This window comes from Urocampus carinirostris, chromosome 3 (genome assembly GCF_059441175.1).
Source record: "Urocampus carinirostris isolate Australia breed hairy pipefish chromosome 3, RoL_Ucar_1.0, whole genome shotgun sequence".
NCBI lineage: Eukaryota > Metazoa > Chordata > Actinopteri > Syngnathiformes > Syngnathidae > Urocampus > Urocampus carinirostris.
This window is the reverse complement of record NC_142351.1, coordinates 31,767,094-31,790,101: the sequence shown is the minus strand read 5'-3', so window position 1 is coordinate 31,790,101 and position 23,008 is coordinate 31,767,094. Positions and strand designations below refer to the sequence as shown.

At 39.0% G+C, this 23,008-nt stretch overlaps 1 protein-coding gene across 1 annotated transcript in view; it reads left to right on the top strand.

Annotated features, from left to right (window-relative positions):
• Positions 1 to 23,008, top strand: part of dmd (dystrophin) — a 244,093-nt gene that overhangs the window by 98,855 nt on the left and 122,230 nt on the right. The window contains exons 27-35 of the mRNA XM_088329820.1: positions 283 to 428; positions 2,196 to 2,296; positions 7,544 to 7,655; positions 7,822 to 7,935; positions 8,004 to 8,159; positions 8,251 to 8,421; positions 13,816 to 13,998; positions 15,436 to 15,570; positions 18,310 to 18,459. Coding sequence (XP_088185946.1) covers positions 283 to 428; positions 2,196 to 2,296; positions 7,544 to 7,655; positions 7,822 to 7,935; positions 8,004 to 8,159; positions 8,251 to 8,421; positions 13,816 to 13,998; positions 15,436 to 15,570; positions 18,310 to 18,459 — 1,268 coding nt within the window. The remainder of the gene's footprint in view (positions 1 to 282; positions 429 to 2,195; positions 2,297 to 7,543; positions 7,656 to 7,821; positions 7,936 to 8,003; positions 8,160 to 8,250; positions 8,422 to 13,815; positions 13,999 to 15,435; positions 15,571 to 18,309; positions 18,460 to 23,008) is intronic.

The following is a 23,008-nucleotide window of genomic DNA, read 5'->3' as shown; positions in this document are numbered from 1 at the left end:
ATGCACGCACTTCCTACAGAAAGTTGCATGATCCGAAAACAGCTGCCTAAAACGAATAAATATTGAAGCCGGTCCCAATTATAGTTGTGATATTTTCATCAAATGGATAACCGCGCCATGTGTTTCATTACTTTGTCTTTGGGCTGAAAGCTTTTGACCAAGCACTCTTACATGTCCAATTTAGCAGAGCGAGATTACATTTCAGTTAGTCCGCATACAGCAGAGAGTCATCAATTTGAGAATATTTATTGTCTGACCGTCTTTTCCTTTTCGCTCATCCAGTTTTGGAAAGCTTGCCCCCAGCTCGTTATAAGGAGACCATATCTGCGCTATTAGCGTGGTTACAGGAATGCGAGGCCAAGCTGGCTATCCCATCTACAGCTGTTACCGAGTATCCTATTATGGAGCAGCGACTGAAAGATATGGAGGTACGGGCTTGTTTACAAATAACTCATTACAGCAAGCGCTCGGCAATATGCCCCAATGAAAATCACAATTTTAATCAGCCGTTCGTGGCAATTCTGGTTTTAATCAGTTTTAAACGGAACGATAAACGCAACCAAACACACTTTTATTTTTAGGAACCTTGTTTGCAAAATGATCCAATCAAAAAGTTTAAACGACTTATGGGTGAGTTTTGACATATAATAAAGTTAACATGCATAGCTTGTGCCAAACCACTATTGCGTAGTTGGCATCCGTTGAAGATGTATTCAACGTTTGGTCAGAATCTTGTTTTGCAATGTCAGAAAATGATCAAACAATGTCAAAACTTGCGGTGAATACTGTGTTAAAAGTCAATCAAATAGATATGTTATCTGACTGATACTACTGGAACGTAAGGTTGGGGACGGGGGCGTTGGCTTCATTTGCGCATCAAAGCTTGCCGTCACAATTCCACCACAGGGGGTCCACCTCTCCCAGGAGACCGGAAACCAGAGCTGGTACACGTCTCACCTCACATGGGCAGTCTGAATTTGGCCAGGAACAAGGGAAGAGGACATATCCTAACAAGAAGAACTGGATCAAAATACTGGCCGGTCCTGTCCAAGTCTCAGCTCAACAAGCAGCCAGAGAACCTTGCCAAGTCAGCAGCCAAGCTTGATCAAGCTAGCGGCCAAACCGGTGGAACAAACCCAGCTACCTCAGAGAAGCCTTAAGCCACCAGCAGGGAACCTCTGCTTCAACACCCTGCTTCTTGTGGTCCTTGTACCAGCGATGAGGAATCCTGTAACAGGATCTCTACAGTCGAGGACATAAAGACTGGGCCGTCATCTTCATTTAGGCAGAACTTAGGGTTCTGAAATAACTTAACTCGTGGTTACTATAATGGTATTGGTATTGGTGTGAAGTTAAAGGGGGAACTCTATTAAAATACATTAACGTAATAATCAAGCCAACGTTGTTGTCTATCCAAATGGTGTTTTCAACTTCTAGTGGTTTTATTTTCTTATTATTGATTTGTGTTCTATTCAAGCTTCTTCAGTAGATGATTAGTAAAAGAAAAGTCCATAAATCCAAGAGTGTGTGTGTTTTGATTAAAGTATATTGAAAAGTTGTGGCACAGCAGCTGAATGATTTCATATCCGAGAACAATCTTTTTGAATCTCATGTAGGTTCTAGATGAGGGGGATAAAAAATTATTTTTATCCAGCAAAAACGAAAAATTGTGTAAAAACTCTAAGAAATATTTTCCAAGAATCCCAAAAAAATGCTTTTTAAGGTTAAAAGGGGCTCCAAACTTTTTTATTTTTTTGTATGAATAAATTGTGTTTCTGGAGTGTCCAGACGTCAAGTGTGAAATTAAACAAACGACTGATTTTTGAATGCAGCAGCATCTATGTTTGGTTGAATATTATGCATAAATTGTCTTGTCTAAGTGGAAATGTATGTGAAAATTGGTGAAACCAACTGTCTACTTAAAATGCTTTCCGCCGCGCTTGCCTCGCTTTGTGTGCTTGTCTGAAAAGCTGTAATTACGCAAGGCGGATGAGCAAAACCCCTCGTGGAAAAAAACAGTGCCTGGTAATGATCACAATTCCTGCTGTCTGCACTCCAGTTAAACATCCAACAACATTTAACAAATATCAACGTACTACATGTACAAAGCTTGATTTATAAAGGAAACACCATTTTTACAGTCATGGACAATGTATATTTTTAAAAACTAATCAAACGCCCTCTGACTTCTCCAGGCACTGCAGGAGACACTGACCACTCATCAGGGCCAAGTTGACTACCTGACATCTGCTGTGGAACAGGTCTTCCAGAAAGCTCCACCTGAAATTTGTCAGAAGTAAGGAGATAAAACGATATCATATTGGAAAGGACTTTAACATGTTTGCGATCGGTAAGAATAAAAAGATTCCGCACCAGAAGTACTGGATGCTTGGTCTATAAGGCCCAGATTATATTTGGGAGGGGTGTTACCAGCCTGGAATTGGCTAATTTTTTTGCCTTACCAACTGGTGTCACTTTTGCGGTGCTTTAGCCTTTGAGGCCGCTAGCCCAGGGATTGTCAAACTTTTTGACTCAGGGCCGCATTTTGTCCTCAAATTTTGCAGAGGCCAGGCAAGGAGGATAAATAATAATTGATTGGATCAGATAGCTATCAGGATGTCTTTTGAAATAGTGGGAATTAAAGCTAAATTATATATGTGCCTTTTTAGATAGATAGATGGATAGATAGATACATACTTTATTCATCCCCGTGGGGAAATTCACACTTTCAGCAGTACCCTTGTGTTGAAAATAAAACAATAATAAAGTAAAAGGAATATAATACATAAATACCCAATGTAACGTGTTGATATAGAGTACCGGTATTTAAATTGTGCTACATAAAATAATATGCAAATGTGGGGGTGTGGTTTAATGTGGGCTTTTACTCCCCCGGGCGGAGTTAAACAGCCTCATGGCATGAGGAAGAAATGATCTCCTCAGTCTGTCCGTGGAACAAGACTGTGACAGCAGTCTGTCACTGAAGGTGCTCTTCCGTTTGGAGATGATGCTGTGTAGTGGATGTGATGAATTGTCCATGATTGACCGCAGCTTTTTCAGTGCCCGTCTCTCAGCTACAGTTGTCAGGCTGTCCAGCCCGCTTTCCAAACCTGTTTATTAAGACGAGAGGCATCCTTCTTCTTGGCGCTGCCTCCCTAACACGCTGCCGCATAGAAGAGGGCGCTTGCCACAACAGTCTCATAAAACCTTTGTAGGAGCTTTTTGCCGATGTTAAAGGACGCCAGCCTTCTGAGGAAGTACAGTCGGCTTTGACCTTAGCTGCATAGAGCTTCTGTGTTGGCAGTCCAGTCCAGTTTATTGTCCAGCTGCACAATCAGGTATTTGTAGGTCTGGACAAATTCTACACATTCTCCTTTGATAGTTACAGGAACCGGGTGAGTTCTAGTTCTCCTGAAGTCCACCACCATCTCCCTGGTCTTGGTGGTGTTCAGGTGCAGTTGGTTAGCGTCGCTCCATTGGACAAAGTTCTGAATCAATTTCCTGTCCTCCTGCCCACTTCTGATACATCCCACGGAAGCAGTGTCATCAGCAAACTTCTGCACTTGGCAGGACTCAGAGTTGTACTGAAAGTCCGACGTATACAGGGTGAATAGGAACGGAGAGTGCATGGTCCCCTGGGCCATCCTGTGCTACTGACCACAGTGTCCGATGTGCAGCCCCCCTGTTTCACATACTGTGGTCTGCCTGTCAGGTAGTCCGTAATCTACGCACTGGTTGATTGGTTGGATCGCTTAACCACTACGGTTGTAGGGGAACCATTTCCTCTGGTGTGCGCCCATCCCTCTTCAGGCCACTAAATGTTTCCACCCGGTCCTGAATCAAGGACCTCTCGTGTGTTAGCCAAATGTGCTAACCTCTGCACTACGGAATCTACTACAATTGATAAAATGTGTTAAAAGTTCAGCAGGCAAAAGGGCACGGATGGTTTTTTTTTCTGCTCAACATTTGATTTTTGTAGCGAAACACTTTAACTGCATTTTGATTATTTTTATTTTTATATTATTATTACAAAATACAGAAAAGGTATCACAAGGGGGAGCCCAGGACAAAAAGTGACCCCAAAGTTGTAAAGCTTTTCAAATTCAAATTCCACAATTAGGTACAACACTTGTGTGTCATTAAATAATTACCGTAAAATTTTTAGCTTAAGGCCCACCTGATTATAAGCCGCACCCAGTTCGTTTTAAAAGGAAAAAAAAAACATTTTGTAAACACATAAGCCACACCAGACTATAAGCCGCATGTACCCACATTAAGGGGCTAGATACTTACAAAGAAAGACAGTACACAGGAAGACTTTTAATAATATGCCGTACCATAACCTCCTAAGGTTTTGCCGGCTCGCCAGTGGGCCCCCGGAATTTTAATAAGCAAATACATGTCCGTACGATGTCAGAACTATCTGAAATATGTCATGCCACATATAATCGAAACGCGTCAACTTTTAGGTTTTAAGACATGAGAACCATTTCAATATATACTCATGAGAAAAACATCACGATCAGTCTGAAACAACATACCCGGAAACTATAGAGCTGTCGTAACTCACGATGAAGTCCCCTGGCCGTCTTCAACTTCTTTGAATGTCTGTGAAAATGGCTTTGTTACAATCCATAGAATCCAACCATTTGAAATATTTACTCCAAAACACACGACAATGCAACCTACAGATGAATAGGAATCCGCCTGAAACATTTCTGCTTTGTTGGACGTTGCTTCTTGTTATCCGATCGTTTCGCCTTATTATTTCCAGTATGCGTAGCAAATGGATGGTTTACAACTATAGTTAACCTTACTATTATTATATAATAACTGTTATAATTATGAATAAAGTGAATAAAAAAATGATGAATAAAGTATCTATCTATCTATATCTATCTATCTATCTATCTATCTATCTATCTATCTATCTATCTATCTATCTATCTATCTATCTATCTATCTATCTATCTATCTATCTATCTATCTATCTATCTATCTATCTATCTATCTATCTATCTATCTATCTATCTATCTATCTATCTATCTATCTATCTATCTATCTAATTATCATTGGTGTCTCAATGATATTTAGTGATTAGTAGCATTATAACGTTAATAGATGGGTACTATGATGATTAGTATATAACATATGTGACTATTGTTTCTTATATTTTTTGATATCCGACCTATGTAATATGTATATCCGTGAGGTTTTTTTATTTTTAGACACAAAAGAGGAGCTATCTGTGAAATGTAAGTAATAAGGAAGATAGGGACAATAAGCGTCTGCTTCTTACTACCCCTTTTCGAACAAGTTATTGGTTGTTGCTGAGTCATTGTTTTTGTCCTTTTTTTTTTTTTTAAACGTTTGAAATAAAGTTTTCATTCATTCCAACATGGATACCTGTCAACCTCCATGGCTCCATGCCCTTACAAATTTCAAAATGATCTTACACCATATTTTTTTCCAAAGGTTTTAATTTATGTAGTTTAGCATGTTATATTATACATGTGTTTATTTACATAATATATATTGTTAATTAACATTTTGTTGGTAGATACTGAGTTGATCGACATGAATGAGGTATATTATAAAAAAGTTAAAAAATGAAGTAGCTTGGACGTTCACTGCGGAAGGAAAAAATACATGCAAATATAATTAAGTAGAGCACGGCGGCGCATTGGTTAGCATGTGTGCGGCACAGTTCTAAGGTCTTGGGAACATCCTGTGTGGGTTCAAATCCAGCTACCGGACTTCCTGTTCGGAGTTTGTATGTTCTCCCCGTGCTTGCGTGGGTTTCCTCCGGGGACTCTGGTTTCCTCCCACATTCCAAAAACATGCATTTCAGGTAAATTAGCTGGTCCAAATTGTCCCTAGGTGTGAATGAGCGAGCGAGTTGTCTGTCCCTGTGTGCCCTGCGATTGGCTGGCAACCAGTTCAGGGTGTCCCCTGCCCACTGCCCAAAGATTGCTGGGATGGGTTCCAGCACCCCCGTGACCCTACTAAGAAAAAGCGGTGCAGCTAATGAGATGAGATAATGAATAAATTTTCTTATTCAAACTATTAATTCATTTTCTGCATTAAATTATTGTTGGTAATATACTGATTAATTCATTTTCTCATTTTATACTTCCTTTTTTTCTTAACTTCTTTATACAACATAATAATTCGTAATATAATGCATCAAAGAAAGTGAGCCGTTTGAGAGCCGGCTCTCTGTAATGAGTTAAGCCGAAAAAGTCAGTTCTCTAAAAAGAGACGGACTTCCTTTCACTACACAACTACCACATGAAATCCAATGTTTTTTAAGACCACATGTATTTCAAAAATACTCAATCAACCCCGCCTGTAGTTTTCAGATCAGAATGATTTACGGCGTTTTAATTCAGGTTCGGCCATTGCGACTTGATGATTGTATCCAAAGAAAATTCTAAACTATGTTGTAATGTAGGCCTACTGCTCTGCTTTCGCTTTGTTCATGTGTGATCGGAATGGTGCATGATGGGAAATCCCCAGGCGGCAGACGCATGCGCACAGTATCATCAAACCTCTCGCTTCGTTTGCAACGACAAAAACAATACCGAGATAGAGGCTACCGCGGCGAACTCGTTTGACTTGATTGATTTGCCGTTTCGAGACAATCGGCATATACCGGATGGTAACCATAATTGACAAATTTGTGTTTTTCCATACAGATTTTATTGTACGTCGTACATGTCTTAAAATGCATAATAAACGTACTTTGTACGGCAAAAACGTACAGGTTGACAGGTATGAATATGGTAAATAGCACTACCCTTTTGATTGACACCGTTTCCATGATTAGGGTCTGTTCATGAACAAAGCACAAAGTTACATTAAAGTGTAAATTCCATGTGTTTCACTCTTACCTTTTTTGCTCCGGTGCCCCTGGCAGCCGTTACAAAAAATGTAGAAATTGGCGGTATCGTTGCATAAGCCGCAAGGTTGAAAGCTTGGAAAATAATTTGTGGCTTATAGTCCGAATTTTACGATAGCCCTTGATTAAAACGTGTTTGATGCATCGCAGATACTAATTACTATCATGATCGTTCTGAAAACTCTTGGCGATGCAATGTCTATTTTTAATTTCCTTATGTGCTATGATTTCTAATGAAGTCCCTGAATGTCAACTTGATTGAAAGAGAAACTAAAAAGAGAAGCTTTAATATTACTATCTGTTTCTAGCACGGAAACCTCACTGTAGTTGGTCACCAATTGTGCAGCTGGGAGAGGATTGTGTCTTTCCAAAAACATTCAATATGGTTTAAGTGTACCAAAATTTAGAGAATAGTGGTTATTGCGGCAAAAGGGGGAAAAAATAGTAGTCCTTTTTATAAGTTTCTATTTTTACTTTTTTCGTTGGGCGAGATGAATTCATAATCCCAATGGGCTGTAGTTTTACCATGCCTGCGCTAGCCACTTATGCCGATATCTCTAAATTCTGGTCTGATATTTTGGCAATTTGCCTACTGCTACATTATTTTTGCAGTACAGTTCCTCAAATGGTCTCTCTTGTAGGTATCGCACTGAGATAGACAACATCATGGCACGCTGGAGGCGACTCAGCACCATTTTGACAGATAACATCAAGACAATCAAAGAGCTCATGGCTAAACTTATGCAGTTTGAGGTGAGAGAAGCGCACACACCGGATAAATGCAGTTATATATTTGAAACAACCAATTCGTACTTTAATATGCTTGAGACCGTCATTACAATTGAAGTGAGATGAATTTGAAAATTAATGGGATAGCAAAATTCTTATTTTAATCACACGATGACGCCTTTTTGACTAGAATGATGTGAAGACGTTAAAAAAGTGGATGGCGGACGTGGATGTCTTTCTGAATGAGGAGTGGCCCGCGCTTGGAGACTCTGAAGCATTGGAGAAACAACTTGAACAATGCACGGTGAGCAGAAGTCATACGGCCCTCGCTGAGTTAATCTGCTCAAATGCTGAACAAAATTGAACGTCCAGGCCCTGGTGAACGACATCCACACCATCCAGCCGAGCGTCAACGGGATCAATGAAGTGGGCTTGCAGCTAAAGAAGGAGGCAGAGCCCCCTTTTGCAATTCACATCCAGAAAGAGCTGGATGACCTGAACGCCCAGTGGGAGAATGTTTGCAAACAGGTGGTTTGCATTTCAATCGCCACAGGATTGAATCTCTGTGTCATTGACCTTCTTGATTTTCACTGTTCTTTGTGTGACGTTCCCTGTTAAGGCTTATGCTAAGAAGTCAGCTCTAAAAGGTGGCTTGGATAAGACCATGGCCCTGAGGAAGGAGATGCAAGAGATGCAGGAGTGGATCAACCAGGCCGAAGAAGACTACCTGGAGAGAGACTTCACTTACAAAACACCCGAAGAACTACGAAAAGCTGTGGAAGAGCTCAAGGTGTGTCAATTCAAACATGAATATTGTTGATGTTTATTGGTAAGCCGTTACAAATTTGCATCATTTTCTGATTCTCTGAATTCACATGAAAGTTGAGCATTTTTCTCTACCGTAAAAAAAGACAAGCATCCAAATGCATTTGAAATAATAGATGTTAACATCAGATTGAATAAGGTGTGTAGTTTGTGAGGTTTCAATACTTATACTGCATTGCAGGCTACGTGTATCCTTGCCGACTTGTGCGGGTTCAGCATGTAAATAACACTGAACCTCTGGGGGATTTAAACATTTTGTATTTTGATATCTTTTCATTAGTGTTTTTCCTCGTTCCTTGGGAGTTGAAAGACACTTTTATTCCTTTGCGTTGTTTGACATCGGGGTTGTGAGGCATGACAAGTAAAACAAGCACTGGAGAGAAACAGTTCCGTTGACGTTTTTGTAACTAAAAAAAAACAAATAAAACATGACATTCTGTGCTTGTGAATACAGAACAAGGCTTTAATGATTTCTCAAATTGGCTGACAATCATTTATATATCAAAAGGCCTCCGTCCCAACAGTAAATCAAAACACCACTTTGAGCGATGTAGAGACCGTATGACCAAATGAATAAACAAAAATGAATGGAAATATTGACACAGAGTTAATGAGTTAATATCCTACATTTGACTTCAGAGATCCCTTGGTTTTCGCGGTTAATGGGGACCACAAAAGTGTAAATACGCCAAGTAGCCTCTCACCTTCATAAAAGTCCCCAAAGGGTTAAACTTACCTAGGGATGACATTACCTACTGAGAGTATACAACTTTAACAAAATAACAACTATAGATCTACAATTAATAACACATGATGCATGATTACAGTTGAATAAATAGTTTTATTGTCATTATACAAAAGTAAATTGGAGTGAGAAAGCAATTTAAAGAGCGGCTGGCTAGCTGCACGCTAGCATCGGGTGTCCTCGATTTGAGCCAAGTCTCTGCGATGATTAAAATAAAAGGGTCCTAAATGTAGCGGTTTTCCACAATTTGTAGCTCCAGGTCATTTATTTCATGGTTAATGGATCTGGCGTTGCTGAAATACAGGCTCCGCAGGGGTAGCTTGTGAGGGTTGTTATCTTAGGCCGAGCAGTAGACCAGACCTTGAACCTCACCTTTGCCTTCTTTCCCAACGCCGCTCCGATTCCCGGGCCCAATAACAATCTATGGAGCACCAGGTGGTGATCAGTTGTTTCTTTGCGCTCTTCTGACTTTTATCAGTCTGATCTAATTGATGAATTACATTTGAATGTAACTATCCACAAAAAGCTAGTGACCACTTTCCTTCCTAGTTTGTTTTGATTCGAAGACATGTACGTTCTCTCTATGACCACAATGAACGATACATTGGTATCAATAACAATAAAGAATATCCAATTAAAATTCTACGAAGGAATGAACCAGGGTCTCTGCATAGGACAATAATAACATTATGAAGTGAGAAACTTGATTAAAATGAGGACGTGATGGCTAAGAGAATGAAATTGATATATTGTACCTGGGAAACTCACACAATGATAACTATGTACAGTTTTATGCAAAGGTTCGGGCACCCCAGATCATTTTCAAGATTTTCCTCTAAAAATCATTTGTTGTTCGGATCAGCAATTTCAGTTAAATATATCAAATAGCAGACAAAAACAGTGATATCGAAGAAGTGAAATGAAGTTTATAGGATTTACAGAAAGTGTGCAATAATTACTTAAACAGAAGTAGGCAGGTGCATAGATTTGGGCACCCTTGTTGTTTTATTGATTTGAATACCTTAAACACTAATTACACAAAATTTGTTTGTCAGCTCATTGACCCTTGACCTACATATATAGGTGAAGCCAATCATGAGAAAGGGTATTTAAGGCGGCCAGTTGCAAGTTGTTCTACTCTTTGCATCTTCTCTGAAGAGTGGCAACATGGGAACCTCAGAACAACTGTCAAATGACCTGAAAACAAAAATTGTTCATCATCATGGTTTAGGCTAAGGATACAAAAAGCAAGCTCAGAGATTTCAGCTGTCAGTTTCCACTGTGAGGAATTGAGGACCACAGGAACAGTTCTTGTTAAGGCCCGGAGTGGCAGGCCAAGAAAAATCTTAGATAAGCAGAGGCGAAGGATGGTGAAAACAGTTAAACTGAACCTACAAAACAGCTCGGAAGAACTGCAACATGATCTTGCTGCAGATGGTGTCACTGCACATTGTTCTACTATTCGGCACGCTTTGCACAAGAAGATGCTGTATGGGAGAGTAATGCGGCAGAAGCCTTTTCTGCGCACATGCCACAAGCAGTCGTTTGAGGTATCCTAAAGCACATTTGGACAAGCCAGCTTCATTTTGGAATAAGGTGCTGTGGACTGATGGAACTTAAATTGAGTAATTTGGACATAACAAGGGCAATATGCATGGCGGAAGAAGAACACAGCATTCCAAGACAAACACTTGCTACCCACAGTGAAATTTGTTGGTGGTTCCATCATTCTGTGGGGCTGTGTGACCAGTGCAGGTACTGGCAATCTTGTTAAAGTTGAAGGTTGCATGGATTCCAGTGAGTATCAGCAGATTCTTGCAAACAATGTTCTAGAATCAGTGACAAAGCTGAAGTTGCGCGGGGGCTGGATACTTCAACAGGACAACGACCTCAATCACTGCTGAAATTCTACTATGGCATTCATGCAGAGGAACAAGCACAATGTTCTGGAATGGCCGTCTCAGTCCCCAGACCAGAATATTATTGAAAATTTGTGGTGTGATTTAAAGCTAGGAAACCATCAAACCTGACTGAAGTGGAGATGTCAAAAATAGTGAAGAATGGTCAAAAATACCTTCAACCAAAATCCAAACCCTCATTGGAAGCTATAGGAAACATTTTAGAGGCTGTTATTTCTTCAAAAGGCGGATCTACTAAATATTGATGTAATTTTTTCTGTTGGGGTGCCCAAATTTATGCACCTGCCTACTTTTGTTTAAGAAATTATTGCACACTCTCTGTAAATCCTATAAACTTCATTTTATTTCTCAGATATCACTGTTTTTGTCTGCTATATGATATATTTAACTGAAATTGTTGATCCGAACAACCAATGATTTATAAAGGAAAATCCTGAAAATGATCAGGGGTGCCCAAACTTTTGCATACGACTGTATATAGTGACACTTTTCAATATTTCAACAAAGCCTCACCATCAATTGTCTCTTTATTACGAGGCGGTTAGCATGTCGCTATTGCCCTTGACTTGTTGTCCATGTCAATATACTGTATTTGTTGCAGAATTGATTACAAAAATGATCGAAAATAACTCGGCTGATGACTACGATTTAAAAAAACTGATTTAAATCACAGATCACGGACACTTAAAAATAGGTGATCCTGCTGCCTGGAGGAGGCTTCTCCTCTAGCAGAGGTTCAAGGATACCTTGTTTGAATAGAATAGAATAGAATAGAATAGAATAGAATATACCTTTATTGTCTTTGTTACAAAATGGGTTAACATATTGTGACAACGAAATTGGTCAAAACTTCATGATTGTGTGTCATTTATTGTTGATGCTCCACAAGAAATTCCAGTATTATATCTTTATGTTTGAAGTCTGAAATGTGTCAAAAGGTCACGGAGTTCAAGGAGGCCAAATAGTTTCGCAAGCCACTGTATATTCTCAGCAATGATGATGATAATGACAGTGGGGAAAAAAGAAAAGAAAAAGAAAAAGGTGATACTGATGATAATGATTACGATGAAGTGACTGCATCCACTAATTATATAAGACTGATTAGGGGGTTGGACCAAATAAGCATAACTGCTAACCACTCCCCTCTTGTGCCATTTTTTTGTTACCTTTCTTTGTGTTATTATTATATTTTTTTTTCTTGTCTACTTTCTGCTTAGAGAGATATACATTTATTACTATTACTATTATTATTATTATTATTATTGTTATTGTTATTGTTATTGTTATTATTATTATTATTATCATTATTATTATTATTATTCTAATTTTCCAAGTGTTTTGTACGAGAAACCATCATTTATTGGTATTAACAGGGATGTTTGATACTTTTTCTTTGGTCTTTATAAGCAAAAATGTCTTTTTATCTAGCACCGTATTCTGTTTTGGTAGAAAGGATAAAGAGCATGTAACAAAACCAGTTTTAAAACAAAACTTGCAGAGAATGGTTTAGTTAAGATTTCCCAGGTGGGCTTGCCAGGAACAAAAGAAAATTTGCATATTTTTTAGGCCATACTCAACATGTTTTAAGTTTGAAATGAAATGAAATTTGGCCTGAAAATAGATTTACATCTTGAACTTTTCATCAGAAAGCTAAGAACTTTTTTTTTCGCAATGCTTCTTTGTATATTAGAATCGGGCAAGTTAAATGAATGCAGTGTTTTATTTTTAATGGATAATTAATTTTTCATGGGCATCGTTTCACTTGACATAATGTGCTGTCTTTTTGATGTATATTGTTTTCAGTAGGCAGCACGACGGATGAGTGGCTAGCGTTGTGAGGTCATGGGTTCAAATCCAGCTACTCGCCTTCCTGTGTGGGGTTTGCATGCTGTCTCCGTGCTTGCGTGGCTTTTTCCGGGCACACCGGTTTTCTCCCACATTCCAGAAACATGCATGTCAGGTTAATTCAGCAGTCCAAATTGTCCCTGATCGATTTTCTTTATTTGCTGTTCTTTTCCCAGATATATCTTTCATGTTTTTAGAAGGAAATTGACTGTGAAAATAAAATAATTGTATGTAAATGCACGGCAGCACAGTGGGTAGCGCGTGTGCGGCACAGTTCTGAGGTCGTGAGATTAAACTTTCCTGTGTGGAGTTTGCATGTTCTCCCCGTGCTTGCGTAGGTTTCCTCCCACTTTCCAAAAACATGCATGTCAGGTTAATTGGCCGGTCCAAATTGTCCCTAGGTGTGAATGAGCGAGTGTGTGACCTGCGACTGGCTGGTGACCGGTTCAGGGTGTCCCCTGCCCACTGCCCGAAGATAGCAGGGATGGGCTCCGTCATCCCTGTGACACTACTGAGGATAAAAAGTCCAGATAATGGATGGATGGATGGATGGGTTGTTTTTAGTTCTACCCCCTTGTCCTTGAAGGGGTTAACATAAAAGTGTTAAAAAACTCTGTCGGATTCTGGCCCTACTTTTGAAACCTGTGACTTCATTTCTTCTCCTCTACATGCTCCATTCTCATCCTATTCCTCCTTTAGGGATGTGTGGGCGATACTGTTTCCATCACTCTGGCATTCAAGGCTTTGTCGATTATGATGTTTTTGATGGTTCATCATTTCCTATCTTGTCTCTTTCCTCTAATGGGTACAATATATTAATCCCTGGCCGATTACTTTGCTTCTCCACCAGAGAGCCCAAGAAGAGGTTCACTCTAAAGAGCTCAAGGTCAAACTCTTGACTGACAGTGTGAATAGTTTCATCGCCAAGGCTCCGCCCATTGCCCACGATGCCCTGCTTTCAGAGCTTGACGTGCTCAAGAAAAACTACCATCGCCTATGCAGCCGCCTGGATGGAAAATGCAAAACTTTGGAGGTATAATTATTTTTCAGAGTGATCAACAAAAGTTGGACAGTAATCCCTCATTCTTTCCAAAAAGGTCCCGTGTTAGTCAAAACCTGCAAAATAGAAACTTATTAATTTATTTATCAAATACTTTATTATACATTAAAACCAAACAACAAACCGAATTACAGGCTCAAGCATTTGTTTCAAAAGTCAAAGTACTATACTTTATAAAAGTTTTTTTTTTACAAGTAACTTCTATACTGTCTAATTTTTACTTTAAAATGATCTTGCTACTATATTGCACTATTGATTCGGGATATGTTCCTTTTTAAATTTTGAGAACATTCAAACAACAAATTTTGGTATTTTACTTTCTACAGGTTTTTTTTTACTACAAATAACTTTTGTATTGTCAAATTATAATTTTAAAAATAATCTTGCTTATATATTGCACTACTGTTTGGTTATCTGATATATGATTGGTTGACTGACTTTGGCACTTGTGCAGTTAAAGCAGGAACATTAGGCAAAAACTTCAATTTGGTCCAACGTTATTGCCACACAGGCAGAAAAGGGGCGGGACAACAGTTTCACCAATCACAATGCAAAACCCAATGCTTTCACGTTTTCTGGATGGACCCAAACGCAGGGAAGCCAGAACAGAGGCAGATTTTCTTGAAAAAGGATGGAAGAAGTACAAAGTTACAAAACCAAACCTGACATGATACTGAAAGACAGAGGAAAGACAAGGATGTGGCACCTAAGATGACAATGGCAATGACCCGACCATCGAAGTCCCTCGGCCGCTTCTTTTAGACTGTTCCAAGGAGAAGGTCCCTCGCCCACTTGTTACGCTTTACCGATGGTGAGGAGGTCCCTCGGCGGCTTCTGTTACCCCGTACCAGCGGCAAGGAGACGGTCCCTCTCCAGCTCCAGTTAACTTGTTTTGGCGGAGAAGACAAGGACCCTCTCCTGGTTCTATTACCCTGTCCTTACGGCAAGGAGAAGGTCTCTCAGCTGCTTCTGTTCCCCTGTCCCGGCAGCGAAAAGAGCCATGGCTGCTACTGGCACTGTTTCTGTGGCCGTCCCCTGTTCTGGTGAAGCTCCGTTTGATGCAGCCTCCATTCCTGTATTTGGGTCTACCTGCGCAAATGAAATTCTGGGTAAAGCAAACCGCCATACAGCGAGGGTTAATGATTGAAAACATTTCTAAAATTGCTGCAAACAAAAATGGTGTAAGAATTGTATGTTGTGAATAACAAACCCTTAGATGAGACCACTGTGAATACAGGGCAGGAAGAAAAGAACACGCTTTTAATGTCAGACATTTAAGTGTTTACCGCTGAGAAGCAAATTAAAAGATGCTTTAATTGCCTCCCTATTATCCTCATCTATTTTTTTTCTGGGCAACACTTTAGTCTATCAATACATATACAGCAATTCTGTCCCATGTGTGTGATGCAGGAGGTTTGGGCATGTTGGTGCGAATTGCTGTCTTACCTGGAGCAGGAGAATGCCTTTCTGGACCAGCTGGAGCAAAAACTTGATGAAACTGAGAACCTTCAAGGAGACGTAGAGGAGCTACAGGAGGCGCTAGACGTGAGTGTGCACAAAAATGCCACTCTTAACTTCTTCACTATGCACAGCTTACCTTAAAGTCATGCCTAACGATGCGAGGATAAAAGCTACAGACCGTGACATTACGATGGAAAATTAATCTTGTAGGAGATGAGTAAACATTTTATCGTCTTGATTACTGGAGCGAGAAAACAAATAAAGTAAAAATAGCTTTTGCAAAAAAACAGTAGCTGAAACCGAATCCCACAAGGGTTCTTGTCAAAGTGCGATACAGCTGTGGCAATTTATCTCATCCCAAATGAAGTCACAACCATTGCAGTCTTGTTTTCTGTGCATGTAATGTCAAAACTGTGCGTGACTCGCTAAAGGAGAAGCGTTTTATTGATTTATACATGTTATTACTCATCTACACCTGCTATGAATGGCAATCTAGATCAATGGTCGACAACATTTTCTGTACCACAAACCTGTTTGATGTCTGACTATCTTCTCGTGGCCCGGCCCAATAATATCCTTGGTAATAATAACAATAATAATGTTAATAATTATAATAACAAGCCGAAATCCACTGTGTAATCTTCAGACCATTTGGGATGTAGATGACATCTGAAAAGGCATTCGATTGCATCTCATCACACTATTTTTCCCTCATTGTTTTGGCTAAACTCATAATGCACCATTACAACGTTGTATAATGTGGCAACAAGAGTAAAAATACTGTGGTGATGAGATAATATTAAATGTCTTTTCCTTTTTCACCTACAATCTTATTGTGATAGGGCCAAGGATTTCATCTTTTTGCCGTTGTGATCTGGGTTTGATTCCCGGTGCATTCAATGCGAAACAACTGAGGTTACCATGGTCAATTAATTCTCAAATACCTTAAAACCTTGGTATAACATGCACCCAAACTTTGAGTTTTTAATTTGGGTGAAAAAAGTGCATGTGTGTCCGGAAAAACAAGATACAAGTAAAAACTATTTTTGGGGTTTCTTTGCTTTCTGTACAGCCCGGTACGAAACGACTAACTGCCGGTGCAGATCTCGGCCATGTGCTTGCTGACCTCTAATTTATATCACAGAAATATATCGCCGCATAGGCCTAGCGGGACACCATCAAACATCAAATTGACAGTATCAAAGCATCAAATTGAAGAAACTGATGCACAAATGAATGAAGCTGGAAATGTCACGACCAAAACAAACAGTGGACCCAAATGTATAACGTTTCACACAACACTTTATTCATGGATAGTGGAATCGGGGAGAGAGAAAAAAACAGCGATCTGGTGCTCGCTGGGCAGGTGGAACAGGAAGGCCCCACGGTCAGAGACAGGTGGCGAGGCGCACAGCCGGGGCCGGAGAGCAGAGCGTGATCGTGGATCGAAGCAAGTAGGGTAGTCGGGACATGAGAACAGAGCAAGGTCATGGATTGGAACAAGTCGGGTAGCCGGGACAGAAGAACGGAGCACTGTCGTGGATCGGAACCAGTCAGGTAGCCGGGAGGGGAGAACGGAGCGTAGTCGTGGATCGGAAGCAAGTCAGGGAACCAGGGACGATCGGGAAGCCACGGGCAGGGGACCGATAGCAGGAGTCAAAAATGTTTGCCTTGCATGTGCTGAGGTTCGCTGACGGACTGACCAAGAGTGACCGAAAAGGAAGCGCTTGAATAGGGAGAGGGATAATTAGGAAACGAGTGGCAGCTGGGGCTGAAGGAGTGAGCGCAGGATAGGGTGATCAACGGGCAACTGACAGGATTGTGACAGGAAATTAATATTGAAATGTATTTTAAAACATGACAAGATTATTACATTTTTTAAAATGAATGTCAACCAATACGTTTTTGACTCATTGTCGGTAGTTGAATATTGATTTAAAGCTAAATACGCATTTAACAATGTGAAAATATTGTGTCAAGCTAGCAAATCATTTCACTGAGTCTAATTATCCGTTGTTTTGGTTTATTTTTGTTTTTCTTTCATTTGAAAATAAATTTAAAAAAACATTGCTTGAACTGAGAAAACTTATCATCTATTGTAAAAAAATGTTTTTTGCGTTGTTCAACTTTTGTTTAATGATTTTTGTTCATTTAAGATACTAATTATTGTCCTTTCACATCAATTAGTATCCCAATTTAGTGTTAAAATATGAAAGATATTTTGATAGGCTAAATTATTTGCCAAAAGAACAAAAACATTTGATTAAGAAATGTCTATTTTCACTTTTTTTGAGTACATTGAACAGTAATGGAATATGATTTAACATTTCAATTTCAATTAACAATTCAATAAATCGTTTAAGCTTCTCCATGTTTAAACAATCCAATTACCTTTCTTGAAAGTTTGTTTGGGAACTTTTTAATTGTTTACATTTTACTAAAAATGTGGTTGAGGTCATTTAAGCCCCGAGGTCAATTACAAGGTCAATTAAACTGTAAGGTTTGACAAAATTATAACTAAACTTGTATACGCTTGCACTCGTGGAACTACTGTGGAATTACCCGTGGAAAAATATGTTTTTGTGAAGTAAGAGCCCTCATTCATCAACTATAAAAGTTTCAGAAGAGGTGGTAACACCCTTTTTTTGCTCAAAATATTACAATTTGACCCTTATAGCCCCCAAACTCCAGCCTTGATTGACATAAAAATTTATTTTTGCATTGTTGTGTTACTATAAATTCAGTCATTTTACTAATAAAAGTCTGCCCAATAAAGTTTTAGGGATTGTGTGTGTGCATAACCTCACTTTTCCACATCGACAGGGACTTGAGGTTCTCCTCCAACACCCGGAGGACAACAGAAACCAAATTCGGGAGCTGGCCCAGACTCTGATGGACGGCGGCGTTTTGGACGAGCTAATTCAGCAAAAGTTAGATGCCTTCAACACAAGATGGGACGAGCTCATGGCGAGGGTGAGGCATGATTGATACTTGGTACTTAATAAAAGATCGTATTGCTCGGTGGCTTGCTGGATGGTTAGCACATTTGCAGTTCCTCTCATATCCCAAAAACATTCATGGCGGGTCTATTGACAAATATGAACAGGAATAGGGGAAACAGATGGGGGAGTAGTGGAGAAGGACGTTATGCTCGTCCCCGGCTTATTTGAATATTTATTTACTGCTATATTGTAAATAAATTGATTGAACAAACTTGTCACAAATGAAAAAGCATTTCCCTCCAAAATAGCCTTTATCATTCAATGGGGTTCCAATAAAATTGTTTGGACTATACCAGAGAGATTGTACATGTAGACAATGCCAGAATATATCAATCATTGTTTTAAGTGAGTCTGTGAAAAAGCTACAGAACAAACACTTTTATTATCAAACTTTGGTTGGTTAACATACTTTTTAAAATATAAAGTGTAATAATCTTATTGAAAGCAAAAAACAATTAGGCAAAAGCCAGGCAGGTTTTAAACAAGTATAATCCATACATTTAGACCATAAAGGAATACTTTGCAATATTACACCTTTCATTCAAGAATGTCTGTTCCCAATTGGGAGCAAGATTTTCAACTGCACCTAGAAATATAAAACAAATTCGTTTTAATAACATGCTCACAAATTAAAACACTTGGATCTCAAAACATCACTACCAAACATAATGAACGAATATGCTGTTAATTTATTCACTAATTTCAAATCAACCCTGAAGTTTTGATAAAAAAAGAAAACAAAAAAATAAGTGATTTAACAAAAAATATGTTTATTTACCCTACTGGGAAATAGATACTGTGAGTTAACTACAGAAATTTGGACACAAATTTGTTGCCCCATAGCCTCTCTTTCCCCATGTCTCACACTCAATTATTATTCAACTAATATTATACAATGTAATGCAATACTAATGAATAAAAAATGAAAATCGGCCCCAAATATCGGTTATCGGCCTCCTCTTAATACTAATGACCTGAGAACCCCATATCGGTCGATCCCCTGTAGAGAAGCCTTGATGCAACAAACAAATGTACGGTATATGATTTTTTGTGGCCATCCTTTCACAAGAGGAGGGCTTAGTGAAAAATGCTCTCTGGTATTGTTCAGGGGGGCAGACCAATTGTGGACGCGTAGGCCATAGTTTTGGGATCACTGTTCTAGATCTTCATCTCCATTCAGGGCCTTGCTTTGCATTTTTTCCTCGCCGGGTGTCTGATTAGCTGAATGTTGGTTTGGTGCACCCACTGACACAACTTTGAACCCATAGACACACATCTAAAGACATCCAGACCCCGCCTGGTTGCTCACATTAGCACAAGATTAATGTTCTCCTAGCAGCCTGATAAGCTTCTCCTTTGTTTGTCTACCCATTTGAAGCTGTGTGTGCTTTCGTCACAATATTGTGTTTCAGAAATTGACTGTATTGTCTGGGGTGTGCATGTGTCAACATACTCATCGGAGATGAGAGCCGGGGGCTGAGACGCCTCATATTTCATCATTGAATTCAGCCCTCCCCCTTAATTCCAAGTGAAATCTATAAATGTTCATGAGTCTTTGAATGACAAAAAGGTTGTGTGTAAATTTTTAATGTGTTTTTTTGTTTGTGCACCTTTTATTATTTTTAAAAGAAATTGTGTTTTTTGCTCTGACTTTTAAGCTTAAAATGCGATTCCCCATTAATATTAGAATATAGATCACACTTGTTTGCAAATTAGTTAATTCAGTGGTCCCCTATATTTTCTGTACACTGACCAGTATAATTTCAGACAGTATTCTCTTGGCCCGGCCCAATGTTAACATTATTAATAATGACATTAACAACAATGGTAATGATAATAAGCCAAAATGTACTGTGTACATTAGACCACTAGGAATGTAGATGACGTAGGAAAGAGTATATGGGTATTATCTCATCATCACACTATTTTTACTCACTGTAATACGAGGGGCCATGATCAAAATATCATTTATTGACGTTGGATCCCTTGACCATTAGGGTCGTAAGGGCACCATTTCCTGTGGTGTGTCATGGGCAAGTACAGTCTGGTGGTGCCCATCCCTCTCCAGGCCAACATGTGTTTCCACACGTTCTCGAACCAGGGACTTTTTGCATGTTAGGCAAAAATGCACTACGAAAAAATACAGACGCTCCCCTATTTATGACCATTCGACTTACGTAAAACGGTAAATATATACATTTTTTTCGGGATGTCGAAAAATATCTGGACATTAGTGTAAGTTAGATTTTGTATTTTGCACCTTTTTCCGAGTACAGGACATTACTTTGGTGCTTCTTTTCGGCGCTAACTGCGTGTGGTGGCGCTGTGTGAGGTCACCCAGCATCCACCGGAAGAAAAAAATCCGGCTTTTACTTCGTAGTTCGTGTGTAAACATACAGTTCTATGTGCACTGAATCTCCTGCACGCTCAGAACTTTTAAATTTTTGTTGTTTAATGTCTCGTGCGAACCATTTCTTTTGAAATGAAAGTGGAATAGGAAAGCTTGATGCGGTTGAGAAAATGGTCGGAACGCTTTTTTTTTGGCCACTTTTTACCGTGGAAGAGCTCCTCTTGTAGCACATCTTCCAAAAGTAAGTTAAACTCAACTTAATTTATCTTTATAGAGCATATTATTTTATGAAATGTTTAGATTTTAGTAAGAAAAAATACAGTTTAGTTTTAAAGACCTTAACCATACTTATACAAACCTTAAACATAGGAAATATAGCACTGAAGCAACTTACGAACAAATTCAACCTACGAACAATCATCCGTTCGTAAGTAGGGCAACGTCTGTTGTACCAAAATAAAATGTACAATTACAATGAGAGATGATGAGATAAGATATGATATTTCCTATGTTATCTACATCCCTAATGGTCTAATGATTATGAGTTGCCACTGTCACCGCTTCAATCCGGGTTTGATTCCTGTTGCATCCAATCATTTCGCAAATACGGTAATCCTACTGTACAATCTCATTTACAACAAAAAATGCGCTTTATATATGGTTTAAGCAAGAAAAATAAGGCAGCTTTTATTTATTTCTATGCGGGCCTGTACCAAACGACTCACGGTCCAGTTGTTGCTGTCCACTGAGCTAATCCTTTTTACTCGTACTTAAAATCAGAACTTGGACTTTTTATAATGGTGGTCGGAAGCAAATTCCAGTTGTTGTTTTCATTTTCAAAAAAACTCTGTACAACCTTGAAAAACCTAACCATAAGAGATTGCTTCAGCGCCAAAGGTAGAATCCTGAATGTTGTTTTTGATTGTCGGTGCTGTAAATAATGGTATCTAAAGACCGTGACGAAGTCAAAGAGTTGTATCTTAGTTGCCATAGCTACATCTTCTTTTTCCTGTTGTTTTTCCCGCCCCTAGGTTATTATTACGTTTTTACTATATTTGACATGTTTTGCTAATTGTGTCCGCCTACAAACATTCATCTGCAAACATTAGTTTGAAGTTGAATATGTTACAATGGATGTCCAATTGCATTTTCTCCCTTTAGACCAATTCCAAGACTAAGACTCAACTCAAAAGTAGTCATCATTTCTGACACAAAATACCAACTAAAACATAAAAAGGACACTATGTAATGTTTGGCCATGTTTTTGTAGTGCAATTGAAAACAGGTGCTACAAGCACAAGGAAGAATACAAACTACAGAGACTCAAATTGACTAAACCGCACCATTTTTATTCCCTTTTTTTGCCTAGCCCTTCACAATGTTTTTGTTTTTGGGGAGTAGAGTACTTGTAGTAGCAAGATGGCAGACAATCATGTCAGTTCCCTGTAGGTGGGACTCATGTTATGTAAAATTAGTTAAATTGTTCGGATCTACGGGTCTTTAAAAAAAGAGAAAAAAGAACAATGACTTTTATATCATAGTTTGTTTATTTTAATCTTTTTGTCAAATCATATTTTTTTATTGAATTAAGTTTTTTTTACCACTTGGAGGCACTAGATAAAACAGAATGTCCATTTAATTTCAAATAGTACATATATTGCAACAGTAACAAAGGCACATAAACAACCAAAATAAGTAGTACAATAACACTTAATATTGAGACACTTTCATACTACTTGTAGGGTTGGTTGGTTGCAGCCCTTAACCACTTGAGGTGTAGGGCCACCATTTCCTGTGGTGTGTCTTGGGCAAGTACAGCCTGGCGGCGCCCATCTTCTATGGACACATTGTAGATGACTTCAGCGTTTGTTGTGTTACATCCTCCTTTATCTGGTTATAAGCATGTATCTTAAACATAAGTGGTTATAACATATTCATATGAATATATCAATGTGACCCGGTGCAGGCAGTATTGGCATTTTTGATATATTGAAATCACAATCTTGGTATTGTTTCTTCTCTCTAAAAAATAGTGGCAAACTGAGGCCTTTGTTGCAACAAAAGCTGCCAGTTACCCGCGAACATTTCACAACCTGGTGCATTTGTAAATGCAAAACATTTATGCTGTACGACAACAAAGACATTTAAATGGATATAAATTTATAAGTTG